The 14,556-nt window shown below is 41.3% G+C and overlaps 1 protein-coding gene across 1 annotated transcript in view; it reads right to left on the bottom strand.

Annotated features, from left to right (window-relative positions):
- Nucleotides 1-14,556, bottom strand: part of LOC111864698 (T-box transcription factor TBX20) — a 157,947-nt gene that overhangs the window by 16,075 nt on the left and 127,316 nt on the right. The window contains exons 4-5 of the mRNA XM_023852140.2: nt 10,849-11,007; nt 7,098-7,174 (exon numbers count right to left, since the gene is read on the bottom strand). Of these exons, the coding sequence (XP_023707908.1) occupies nt 7,098-7,174; nt 10,849-11,007 (236 nt within the window). The remainder of the gene's footprint in view (nt 1-7,097; nt 7,175-10,848; nt 11,008-14,556) is intronic.

The following is a 14,556-nucleotide window of genomic DNA, read 5'->3' as shown; positions in this document are numbered from 1 at the left end:
TATATATATATATATCTGATACACAGAATTGCGACATGCGTATTACGCGATCAGCGACCACGGTTGGGTAAAGAATATTGCTCTTCAAGAGTTTCCATTATCTGTGGCTTCGCAACTTATTTCGTGTAACATTAAGTCACATAAAACGGACCAATGAACATGTGTGATATACAGCCCCAAGATATTACGCAGTTAGATGTAATATAAGAGGAATGGAGACCAATATACTGAGCCTGAACTATTTTTGACGTTGCGTCATCAGCGACGAACATCGCTACGTCAACATTAGAAAGTTGCTACATTATATTCTGGCAAGTTGACCCGTTGCCAGGCAACGACCGCAAAACAAGCAATTAAACAGAAACAGAGGAACGGTGTTTTCTGTGGGATCCGTGCCGAATTGGTATAAGCAGGACAGTGAGTTCCGCCAGAGAGGTGGGTTTGAATAGGTCCACCGTAGCCCTGCGAATCGTAGGAGGCGGCGGAAAGGGAATCCAGTGACTGGAGTTATAACTGGGCGGTCCCGTTCCTGGGGGATATAAATACTGGAACTTGGACCTCAAGTTTACGGAAGTCTCGAATCTGAGACAGTAAAATATGGCCATGAGTCACGCGGGACTCGGATCTGAGAATGACTGCGCTGGCGAGGATCAGCAGCAAGTGCAAAAGACAGAACCTTCCTCTCGTCTGAGAGGATGTTACATAAGGACTAAGACCGCCAGTGATCAGTTGAAAAAAAAATCTCTAGTCGTGATCCTCGAGGGACTTGGCGCCAAGACGAACTGACTGGCGGTAAGCAGTCAGTCGTAAAGTAACTCTGACTTTGAAGTACTATGGCTAAGTTCTCTCGCCAGCCAATCAGTGATTTGTCTATTTAGTCAGTCATTAAGTGTTTCACTTGTTTAGTCAGCTACTCAGAGACTTATTTAGTCGCAATTCAGCTACTTCTGTTGTCCTGTGTCACAGTGCTTCCGGCTGATCTCTCATATAAGGAGCACCCTCGAAAGTCGTGTCATACGTTCATGAGATGAGCTTATGAGCAACAGAACTTCATGGCCGCTGTGATCACCTGCGAAAGACTGAGAATACAGGAAACGAGTACGTTAATCAAAAACAGTATCTGATACAGAAAGGAGAATCCTCCTCAAATATTACTTGGAGAGTGTTTTCAATTTGCCGCAACCAGTATTTAGGAAAGAGGGCGTGTTTTGTTTGGGTCACGTTATGAACCGCAGCTTAGCTTCACAGCGTTAATTGCATCACATTAGAGTCAGGATGCAGTGTCAGTGATTAATGTAGTCTTTTTTTTTTTGTTTTTACCGCTACGTAAGGGAAAAATAATTATAATTTTTAACATTCCTTTTAATATGGGCCAATATGCTCAGTTGCTAAAGTCTTACAGCAGCAAATTTGTGTTCCTAGCTGAGGCGAAATTTGAGTTCGAGTTGGTAGATTTTCTGTTCGGTTCCGGGCTCGTATCTCGGTTCAGAGAAATATTTCCTTGAAATATTTCGTAATTTTCTTCATTCCCTCTACGCACTGTCGGAATAGTACCCCACATTCTAACACCTGATGCATTATTCACCAATAATAATATTGTGAATTAACTTGATGGTCCGTTGATATGTAACGGGAAAATAAACGAGTACCGCGGCAAAGGATATGCATGCAACATCAGAAGAACTATTGGAAGAGGTGTTTCCTATGCGGTCCGCACCAAGACTATATAGCGAGGACAAAGCGGTGGGTTGGGGCTGGGTCGAATACCTCCACCGTAACCCTGCGAGTCGTAGGACGCGACTAAAGGGAACCCACTGCCTAGGGATATAACTGGGCCACCCTGTTCCTGGGGGATATAATACGGGGACCTGGCCCTCCAGGTTAGGGGAGTCTCGAATGTCAGACAGTAAAATACTCGTATGGTCATGGGTCCAGCGGGACTCGAACCAGCAGCAATTGTAAACGACAGACCCGTCCTCTCGTTAGAGAGGATATCCTACATCGACAAACCAAAAACTGTGTGACAGTAACAAAAGCCTGCTCTTGGGCACCAGATGAGCGCTTGACACCAAGATAGACTGGCCNCCTGGCCCTCCAGGTTAGGGGAGTCTCGAATGTCAGACAGTAAAATACTCGTATGGTCATGGGTCCAGCGGGACTCGAACCAGCAGCAATTGTAAACGACAGACCCGTCCTCTCGTTTGAGAGGATACCCTACATCGACAAACCAAAAACTCTGTGACAGTAACAAGAGCCGGGTCTTGGGCACCAGATGGGCGCTTGACACCAAGATAGACTGGCCGACTGACCGTCGGTCGTAACATAACTTTGTCTTTGAACGTATGGATATGCCTTTCGCTAGCATCTGAAGGGCTAGATGGTTTCTGTTCAGATTCGGCAGATTCTCGAAGAAGAATGCAAAAATTTTCATTAAATTGCAATAATTTATAGAGCTCTTCACTGTATCTTCAAGAAAATAAGGGCATATGCGCTAAGGGCCCAAACGCGAGATACTAATTTTATTAATACGGACTTTACTGGTAGGACGGTATTCATTTTTGTTCGGTATTCAGTAATCAACATTGGCCTACCGAACATCAATGCATTTCGCTTGCAAAGAAAAGCAATGAAACTCAATCTTATATAAGTAACTATACGCCGTGTTTTTGTATCCACTGTTTCGTATTCTATTTCCTCTTCTTCCTTCAAGTTCCTGACCTACGCAATTATTCGTCCAGGGTCTGTAAGGTATAATTTAATACTGCAGTCTCATATTCCTGCCGCTAGAAAGCGCTCAATGTTAAATGCTGGAAGTCAAACTGGTAGCCAACTCGTAAAACAATTTTGTCTTCTGGCTAGCAAAAGAAAATTACTGAGTTGTAATGAGGCAGCTGAAAGTAATTAGCCAATTGCATGTGGGGACAATGCTACTCGTGGGCATGTTATTCAATTACGGTAGAGTTAATTACAGTGGTCTTACTGTGCATAACTTGTGGACACGAGTCTTTAAGTGACCATTACATCAACATGTTCCCTACAAACACTTGTTAACCTACAACATCTTCCGGTTGATTGTACACTGATGAGTTTTCGCGGTGGTTAGAATTAAGGTTTCTGTCTTCTGGGTTATAACACCGTGTAGTTTGGTAGGTAATTAGAGTCCTACTTAAAAAAGTTTAAGAGTTACCTGACGCCTTCTTGTCGCGCTGAAGGTGAAGACATCAGGTTCCTCTAAAACGTCGGTGTCTGCCATCAAGACTACACGGCGTCATGTCTCTGAAGACCGTAACTTTAGGCTTGACTATAATTGTGATAAATAACTAAATGTTGACTCGGAATTCACAATAATTTATTCAGTTTTATTAATTTCTTGACTCTAAAACAAAATGAAAACTATATGATTTAAAATGACGTGAAGGGTTCTGTCTACTTGTAGTATGCTGAAAACCAACCGACTTTTCGGAGGATCGAAAAATAAATAGAATAAGAAAGAAGCATGAAGCAGATAGCATAACTCTCCGAAACAAAGAATGATTTTCGACGTACTACAAGGCGTTAAACCCCAGACGACAAAGGTGACATAGCCAAAGTTGGGAGAACCTCATATCCTGCACGCAATTATATTCTCTTGCCTTTGACTGTTATTTAAGTCACACGCCTCTTCCAACAATTCACAGAACTCAAAACGTGTACCGAGGTTCTGTATGGCAATTCATTAATATTAAATTCTGTTAGAAATGTTGGATCTTAGCCAATTTGAAAAAGCTGTTTCAACTACAGCGATTAGACCTTCGCTGTAAACCATCGAACGCGACAGAAATAAAGTTACAACTGAGTAACAGATAAGGATTAGGAAGGAGGATGTCATATCCGCTTTCCCGCCCTGCTTCTGATGAACTAATATGAATCTAACTTACATTAACCAGAGAATGTTTCAAAAGGTAAAGCTATCCTGTAACAGGCAGTGAAGGCCCATAGGGTTAAAAGACGTCGAGGCTCCCACATTTTCTAGACAATCGGCTTACAGATGTCGGTGAGGTTGTTAGACTTACGCGCCGGCCGCCCTTTACATCGCAGGAAGATTCCTGGTACTCATTTCTGTTAGAGGCTGAGTCCACTCCCGGGCCATAGTGCAGCTGGAAGGATTAAGTTAATTAAAAAATCCAATGACCTCATCGGGAATCGAATCCGCGATTTTTCGGCCTGTAGCATAGTGCCTCAACCAACTACGCTAACGCGTGCCTCCAGAAAATTTCCCTTGTATATCTCAAANACAGAACTCAAAACGTGTACCGAGGTTCTGTATGGCAATTCATTAATATTAAATTCTGTTAGAAATGTTGGATCTTAGCCAATTTGAAAAAGCTGTTTCAACTACAGCGATTAGACCTTCGCTGTAAACCATCGAACGCGACAGAAAGTTACAACTGAGTAATAGATAAGGATTAGGAAGGAGGATGTCATATCCGCTTTCCCGCCCTGCTTCTGATGAACTAATATGAATCTAACTTACATTAACCAGAGAATGTTTCAAAAGGTAAAGCTATCCTGTAACAGGCAGTGAAGGCCCATAGGGTTAAAAGACGTCGAGGCTCCCACATTTTCTAGACAATCGGCTTACAGATGTCGGTGAGGTTGTTAGACTTACGCGCCGGCCGCCCTTTACCTCTCAGGAAGATTCCTGGTACTCATTTCTGTTAGAGGCTGAGTCCACTCCCGGGCCATAGTGCAGCTGGAAGGATTAAGTTAATTAAAAAATCCAATGACCTCATCGGGAATCGAATCCGCGATTTTTCGGCCTGTAGCATAGTGCCTCAACCAACTACGCTAACGTATGCCTCCAGAAAATTTTCCTTGTATATCTCAAATATGTAATTTCATCGAAATATCTTCAAGTTTTTCGGTCATAGTCCACCTACCCAGCGAATCAGAGTACACCATATCTTGTATAAGTAACCTTACGGAAGAAAATTCCTCTGTAAACGCGTCTAAATTTACCACAAGCATGGAAACATCGAGAGTTTTCTCAAAATACGATATAATAACTTTCTCCAACGATGACGTAACGGTCTACGTCACTAACTGATGATGACGCACGCTCGTTCACATAGCGGGCGAAGCATAAGATAGATACGAACTGAAGGACAGAGGGACGGACACGAGTTCACTTTATGTTCTTGGTGCAAACACAGTGTTAGAGGGTCTAAATGAGTTCAGCACAAAACCAGTAAACAGAGGATGTTTACACGTTTCTCTCCTAATTACTTGCAGGTACAGGTGACCTGAACGCGAGGTCCAAGTGGCAGTCCAAGCAGTGGACTCATGAAACAGACGCAATTAAGTGAAGGTGCAGGAAGTACGATCAAATGTGAAGGCGGCAACTTGCGCGGAACAGACTTTAATCTTCCAGCATAACGACTGGTATATGTTCCAGGAGCCAATAGAGTACGTGATGAGGTTAGATACAGGTTCGTCACAGGGATGTACACAATGGTATCTACATTAAGGGGCTATATTAATGTTGTCACGTGCATCGAGTGACTATAGACGGGGTTTTGGCTGTGTAAATCTGACAAGGATTGTCCAGTGATTATGATTAGCTCTTTCTAAAGAGACCAACTGAGTAGGTGTCTTTCCCCTTCACCTGAGGAAGGAAACAAATTCAGTTTCCGAAACGTCGTATTCTCTACTTTCTAGAATACCGGACGATGGAAAAGGTCCAAAAACCCAGTTATTCTGTGTGTCAGAACCCTTTAGTAACTCAAAGTGAACCCAGTTCTTAACCTGCTCATAATTGTGTAAAATCCATCCCTGGTCTATCAAGTAGCTTCTTTCCTTCAAGTATTCCTACGAAATCTCTGTTATTGACCACGGTTCTATAACATTCCCTGTTCATCTAATCTTTCTTGACTTGACCATTCTACTAGTATTTTGCGAGGAGTATACATTACGATGTTCCTCATTATGTAATTTTCTCCAGCCTTCTGTTATATTCTTAATCTCCTAAACAGAAATATTGACTCTGATTTGAGTCCACCTGCCGCCTCTGAGGACCTGTAAGAAGCGAATTCCTTGCTTCAAGATATGATGAATAAAAACTGGGAATGGAAAATGATAAATGACTATTACATTGCGATGTTAGAGGAAGTGTGCTATTATATTAGTAAATCTAACAACACAACGACCCTATTATTTCTACTGGCATTATCTATGGCCAGATCTGAACAGCAGTGACACTATGGACCGGACAGGAAGACGATGTCAGAAAAAAATGCATATAATTTCTTATACAGACGACATCCTGTTAATACTTCATTAATGTGACATTCCAGTGCATTCTCACTAGAAGCATAGGACTACTTCTCGTCACAAGAATTTTTGCTGACGTATTAGGACAACATTCTGGCGAAAGTGAGCCTCAGAAATCGACGTTTCGTAACAAACACTTAAACTAAATTCTATTAGGTTAATGGACATTGGAAATTCTACGAGAAAATTTTCATTTGTTGGGTCCCCATATAAACTTTATTACCTTTACCTTCTTCATTCCTTTCTCCCGTACCCTTTTCCTGTCAGTTTTGTCACCTTATCGTAATAACGTCCGTTTCTTTCCTCTCTCTCCTTCGGTAATCAATTTCAGATACACATCGCTCACATCAGGCATCCTACGTGGGCCTATTTAGTTATTTCAACGTTTTCCTCCAAGTAGCATCTCAGGTTCCTCTTCATAATAACCATGAAGGTTTCTACATTCTGGGACATGACGCTATGAAAATCAGCCGAAGTTTCGAAGGAAAATGTTGCATCCATCATCAGGTTCGAAGAATAAGTCAAACAATAAACCGTGAAGATGGAGGCGAAATGTTCATCCGAAACTTCGGTTGAATTTTAACGGAATACACGGCACTATATACCAGAATATAGAACTCTTCGTTGACCTCCATGTCCGTATCCGTCTGTGAGCGCGAGTGAATGCACACAGGCACATACGTGTACACTTCCAACTCAGAAATTTGCACAGTCGTGATGTTGGCACTGCCATTGTGGACTCATAAAGCGATTAGTGTTGGAATAGTAATGTAATAGGATCCACTCACCTATCGAAGTCTGTCAGACGTGAAGAGTCTCTGAAGCCCTTTGCAAAAGGGTTACTGTCTATCTTCAGCTTCGTGATCTGCAACAGAAGTGATTGAGTTCGTGTCAATGTTATCATCCCTGAGCTCTGTAAATGAATTCAATCTTATACCATTCATGTGTTAATGGTAGGCGTACAGTAGCTGGTTCATAATTAACTCCACAGAAATGCGTCCTTCATGAGAATCTAACAGCTGATTATCTGTTCTGGAAATTTCCAGAATTATATGGAATCCGACTGCATCTGCGGTCTGGTGGTCAGAGTTCCTGGCTACAGATCCAGAGGTCCGGGTTCAATTCCCGGCGCTACCAGATTTTGTGAGAAGTAGTGGGTCTGGAACGGGGTCCACTCAGCCTTGTGGTGATAATTGAGGAGCTATTTCAAGGATATAGCGATTTCGGTCTAGAAAACAGAGATTAACGGTTGTGGGGATTTGTTGCGCTGACCATGTGACACCCTCTTTCCGCAAAGAGCTGCCACTAACTTCGCCGACAAACGGCGGTCGCTCGGCCGGTATAGTTCGCTTGCGGAGTACGGGCAACGGAGTTTGTTTTGTGTGGAATACAAGTTTCATTGTCTTGTTCATAAAGGGCTATAAGAGCCAGATGAATCCAGTTCAAACCCTCGCAATCTATAGGTCTATATTCTTAATTCTGAAAAAAAAAAAAATAAAGGAGGCTTATGAATTCACAATTTCTTTATTAAAAAAAGTCACAACACAACTATATTAAGGTCAGTGCCAAGCTTAGCTCTGCTTAATGTTTCGGCTACCAAAAGCCATCATCAGGCAAATACATGGCCAACATATACGAGTATACACCACTGAACTGCAGTAGTAGTAAAATTGGATACAAAAATTTAATTATATTACAATTCTTGGCGTAAAAGTACAATAAATTAGACTATATAAAACGAAAGTTATAGTATAAAACAAGATTAAAATTCTTCAAGTGATGCTTTACATCATCGAGTCAATCGTTGGTTTTTGCGATTTTGTTGTCTTGACACGGACAAATTGGATTATTCTATATTTTGTTTGCTGATTTCGTAAATGTGAAATCAGCAAACTAAATTTACAACTAAACGATAATTTTACCGAAATTTTTAACCCTATATATATGATGTAATCATTGATACATACAAAACATAATATACAGTCGTGCCCCTACCCCTTTCCCGCCCTTGCATTGACTTTCAACATACATCACCAAATCAGTCGCTGTTTACATTCCCTACAGAACGGCCAATACTTTGCAAGATGAGGCACCGACTAAACAGTAAGTAAACAATACACTATAGCTTCAATACCAAAATCAATTGCTGATTACAACAAAATTTAATACTATTACTTTCATATCATTTTCAGATTAACATTAATATTACTACAGCCACATCACGAGCCTCCAAAACAGTTCATTATATACACACAAAAATATTGAATATTCCAATTTGTTCGTGTGAATACAACAAAATCGCAAAAACCAACGGCTGACTCGATAATGTAAAGCATCACTTGAAGAATTTTAATNCAATAAATTAGACTATATAAAACGAAAGTTATAGTATAAAACAAGATTAAAATTCTTCAAGTGATGCTTTACATCATCGAGTCAATCGTTGGTTTTTGCGATTTTGTTGTCTTGACACGGACAAATTGGATTATTCTATATTTTGTTTGCTGATTTCGTAAATGTGAAATCAGCAAACTAAATTTACAACTAAACGATAATTTTACCGAAATTTTTAACCCTATATATATGATGTAATCATTGATACATACAAAACATAATATACAGTCGTGCCCCTACCCCTTTCCCGCCCTTGCATTGACTTTCAACATACATCACCAAATCAGTCGCTGTTTACATTCCCTACAGAACGGCCAATACTTTGCAAGATGAGGCACCGACTAAACAGTAAGTAAACAATACACTATAGCTTCAATACCAAAATCAATTGCTGATTACAACAAAATTTAATACTATTACTTTCATATAATTTTCAGATTAACATTAATATTATTACATCTATATCACGAGCCTCCAAAACAGTTTTTATATACACCAAATATAGAATATTCAAATTTGTCCGTGGGAACGCAACAAAGTCGCAAAAACTAACGGCTGACTCGATGATGTAAAGCATCACTTGAAGAATTTTATTCTTGTTTTATACTATAACTTTCGTTTTATATAATCTAATTTATTGTATTTATACGCCAAGTATTTTAATATAATTAATATCTTTTATCCAATTTTACTAGTTCTGCAGTTCAGTGGTGTATATATGTTAGCCATGTATTTGCCTGATGATGGCTTTTGGTAGCCGAAACATGTAGCAGAGCAAAACTTGGCACTGACCTTAATATAGTTGTGTTGTGACGGTTTTAAGAAAGAAATTGTATATTATAACAAAACAGGATGCATGAAATGAAAATTATGAATTCACCTTGCTGTCTGGCTTTCTGTGTATCGCCCCAACCTATTCGTTTTCTGTGCGTTCCGTGTCGGATAAAGGAAGGGAGGCGATTAGTTCTTCGCCGAACTTATTGTGATATTATCCTCCTACGTACGAGTCAGCTCAGTACGGGTGGCTATGAGAAGAGGACTGTCCACTGTTAGAAGCCGTTAGCAGGGAACGGCTGGTAAAGACACAGCAGGCTGGAAAAGGCTTAGCGGGTGCTGTGGAGATTAGCGACGGCGCTGTAATTACTTGTACTTACGATTCGTGTGTATAAGTGGTCGGTAAATCCCATATCCAACCTTACCCAGTCTATATTCACTTCCAAATCGTGACAATATGGATGAAACAGACAAAATTTTGAAAAAAAAAAAAAAAGAGGTGCGAAATGAAGAAAATTCCTTCAGAAATATCAGAAACCGGAGAAACTTTCTTTTGACTTAGTAAACCGTGCCGGCCATACTGATACAAAAATTATATGAATCAACTTACCTACAACGAATACCGAGGCCAAGAAAACGTGGATCTATCCATTCCCCCATACGTCTTCATGTCACAGTGCGTAGTTAGGTAAGCACAAGGACAGCTTTACTTTATCCACTTGCAGCAGTAGGCCACGCCATAGCTCAAGTGGTTAGTCGCTGGCTTCCCATCGCGGCGACCCGGGTTCGATCCCGGGTCTGGTCAAGTGGGAATTGTGGACAAAGTAGCGCTGGGGCATGTTTTCTCCGAGTACTTGGTTTTCCCCTGCCAACCTTCATTCCACCAATTGCTCCACAATCACCCTCACCTATCATCTGGGGCTGGTACAATAGGCCAGAAGTGGCCGCAGTAGAGGGACTTAGTCCCACCCCACTAGCAATAAAAAAAAATACTTGCAGCAGTTGTGAATATTGTGTGTACCTATACTTATTAAAGTGATTTATGTTTTATCGAGCCGGGATAGCGCAGTCGGTATGGCGACTTGCTACGGGCTGGACGACCGAGATCGGAGTTCGAGTCGAGGTAGGATCAAGAATTTTCCCTTCTCCATATCGTCCAGACCAGCTCTGGGGTCCACCCAACCTCCTATACAACGGGTACCGGGGGCTCTTTCTCAGGGGTTAATCTGACCACTCGCCTCCAACTAGTGCTGAGGTCAAGAAAACCTGGATCTATACATCCACTCCCCCATACGTCTTCATGGTACAACTTTACCTTACAAGCCACATTACATTCCAATCAAACTATTCATACAGCTAGTCAATACGCACCAGTTGATTCTGGTAGGCCGTGACGGCGGTAAAGACGGACTCAGGGAAGATGTATGTTCGATATTCTTCAGCTTCAAGGTCGGTGATGGGACCTCCGTGTTCCCGCCACTTGATGAGATGTATCCGAGGCTGGTACCGGTGCATGGAATTCAGCACGATCTGAAATCATGACGTAAATAACAAACGACTCTGTATATATTTCAGTATGCAACATCTTCACCGTTAGGCGTCTAGTAATTATTGTAATAATAAATAATCTAATGCAACAAATTTAATAGAGAAGAACAAATCAGACAGGCCTATGTACTCTTACATATTTCGGCCCCTTAGAACCATTATTACGGGCACTAATATCTAACTAACTCCGTGGAGCTGAGCACTTCTTGAGATGATGCCAGTTGTTCAGCTATTGAAGAACGTCCCAACAATTTATGGAGGACAAAAGTTCATTACCGTGTTCACAAGAGCCCGCTACTGGCCTGTATCCTGAGCCAGATCAATTCAGCTCATAACACCCAAATACTATTTTATGACCAATTTTAATCTTATACAACATATGAATAAATACAATATATATGAATATTTTTTTTTCTTTTTCTGTGGCGCTACAGCCCCAATTTGGGCCTAGGCCTACCCTATGAAACTCTCCGTTTCACTTCGGTTTACTAGATCTTACACATTCGGTAGGACTCCTTGGGCGAGTGATCAGCTCGTCACAAGGCCTCTACCTGTAGACAAACAGAAAAACGCACACAAACATCCATGCCCTGAGTGGAATTCGAACCCACAATCCCGGCTTCCGAGAGAGCGAAGACAGTGCATGCCTTAGACCGCTCGGCTACCGTGACCGGCATCAATAAAAATTAGGATATATCAAACTTTAGTTTTGCCTGTGGTTCTGCATGGGTGTGAAACTTGGTCTCTGACATTAAGGGAGGAACATAGACTGAGGGTGTTTGAGAACAGGGTGTTGAGAATATTTGGACCGAAGAGAGATGAAGTGACAGGAGGTTGGATAAAACTGCACAATGAGGAGCTCATGACTTGTACTCTTCTCCAAGTATAATTAGAATGATCAGGTAAAGAAGGATGAGGTGGGCAGGGCATGTAGCATGAATCAGGAGAAGCAGAATGCAAATAGGATATTGGTGGGAGAGCAGAAGGAAAAAGATCATTAGGAAGACCAAGGCGTATGTGGGTGGACAATATTAAAATGGTTTTAGAGAGATAGGATGGGATGATATGGATTGGATTGATCTGGACGAGGATAGGGACCAGTGTAGGATTCTTGTGAACACGGTAATAAACCTTCGGGTTCAATAAAATGCTGGGAATTTCTTGAGTAGCTGTACAATTGGTGGCTCCTCAAGCCGGGCTCAGCTCCATGAGTCAGCAAGTACTATCTCTGAATAGGTCTTCTTAGTTGCCTCTTTCCCCCATGCGTACTGCATGCCCTGCCCACCTCATCCTTCTCGACTTGATCGTTCTAATTATATTTAATGAAGAGAACAAGTTATGAACAGAGGTATGACAATGGAAAGAAATCAATATTACATTTATTATTGATCTTAAAATATGGTTCAATGCTCACGCCAATACTACACAGCCAACAGGGCACTCAGAATTTTTAATATAAAATAAGGAAAAGAGACCGACATGACGCAAAATAAAACAGAAGATACATAGAGCGTTGGTGTAACGAAATATACTTTTACTACAAAAAACTATTTTTATAAATATGTTATATACCAAATTTTAAAATGTTGTAACAAGTGTGAAGCTAATTAATTTAAGGAGATATTACACAAAGAAGAACTCTGTAATTTAAACCGATCTTTTAGTGTTGTATCGATTATCAACGCAAGAAAATTACAACACGTCGGATGTGTGTACCGCTGACGAATGGTATTCTTGTACGAGCCGAATTGAGGTAGACCCTTGTAACATACTCCATAGTCCTAAAATACATAAACTCTACATTAGCAGGCCCAATAACTTAGGCCTAAATTATTTATTTGCTTCTGTATCATGATTCTGAACTCTGAATATTAAACTTTCATTTGAATGGACATACAATATAAAAATTATTTTTATAATTATCCTATAATGGACTTGAGTCGGGGTAGCTCAGTCGGTAAAGCGGCCTACGGGTTGGATGTCCGGTATTCGAATCCCAGAAGGGGGGCAAGATTTTTCTCTTCTCCACAGCGTCCAGACAGGCTCTGAAGCCCACCCAGTGCCAATCCAATGGGTACTGGAGGTCAACTCCCCAGGATTAAAGCGGCCGAGGCGTGAAACTGACCACTCACCTCCACCTAATGCCGAGGTGAGCAATTTTGGAGCAATACCTCCTCTTAATTAGGCAATAAAGCATAAGGATAACCTTACATTTTACCTTCATTTTTCTCTAGTCTATAGGTTCATATAGTATAAGATTTTCATTAAGGATTCTGTAAAAATCTTCTATTTCGAAAGGGTTCTGTGTGCAAATTCAATTGAGAAACTTCACATTATTGTAAATATTTGCATTTACATGACCGGATTCTGCAAATATCGAAAGCTAGGCCCCAAACTTTGAGTTACCCATAAATGAGACGCGGCGAAAACACTCAAAAACAAAAAACCATCTACGTACACTCCGTGGCTTATAGTCCGCAAGTGAATTATACCGACCGAGCGATCGCCGCTTGTCGACGAAGTTAGTGCCAACTTTAGTGGATAGAGGCTGTCGCGTGGTCAGCGCAACGAATCCCCAGGGCCCTAGCGCGCTATTTCCTAGAAAATGCTCCTCAGCTATCCTCAGGAGGCTGAGTGGACCTCGTTCCAGACCCACTACTTCTCAGAAAATCGGGAATCGAACTCGGGACCTCTGGATANCTTCTCAGAAAATCTGGTAGCGCCGGGAATCGAACTCGGGACCTCTCGATCTGTAGCCAGGATCTTTGACCACTAGAACCACTCATCCTGCATTAATTCGTAATGCAATCCGAAAATTCTCTTTACTTGAAACCGTATCATAATTTTCAATATTTTCCGAAACCATACTAGTATTCATAACTACCAAAGTCGGAAAAATAATTCCATACTTTAACTTAAATATCTCCGAATTATAATTTTTTTAAAGGCCCTTAATTGAGTTTATTTACAAGTACGTGTTTTCATTTTCGTTCTTTGATGTTCACCTGTAATTTCACGGACCTAATTACACCACTCAGAACACTAGATATGCCCGCCTTGCTGAGACTGGGCGATATACCTGTATTACACCTAATTAGGACTAAATTACATACAACTCTACCAACTTACATTAAGTAGATGTAACTGTTAATTATTACGAAAAAGCTGTAAGTGGGGGAATACATTACAAAGAATTGCGGTTTTAAATTGCTCCGCCCCCCCATTCATGTTCTCAGAGTTGGAGGGGGAGGGGGAGAAGTGGGAGGAGTGAAGGGATGGTAATTTTATATCGCTCACTCAGCAGAACAAGGGTTAGGGCGGGAGGGAGGGACGAGTCTCCCTCTCTGTTCTACATGTCAACTATAACGTTGCTAGGCAACGACATTCATAATTACAGCCAATGATGATTAGCGGCTAAAGGCGACAATGGCTGACGGCGAACACGACACGCCAGAACACGTACAGACAGGGGAGCTCTCGTCACGCCATGGCATTCATCACTGCTTCACCATCACGCATGATGGCTACCTC

This window comes from Cryptotermes secundus, unplaced genomic scaffold (genome assembly GCF_002891405.2).
Source record: "Cryptotermes secundus unplaced genomic scaffold, Csec_1.0 scaffold441, whole genome shotgun sequence".
NCBI classification, from domain to species: domain Eukaryota; kingdom Metazoa; phylum Arthropoda; class Insecta; order Blattodea; family Kalotermitidae; genus Cryptotermes; species Cryptotermes secundus.
Note: the sequence above shows the minus strand (reverse complement) of the source record. Positions and strands in the feature narration are given on the sequence as shown.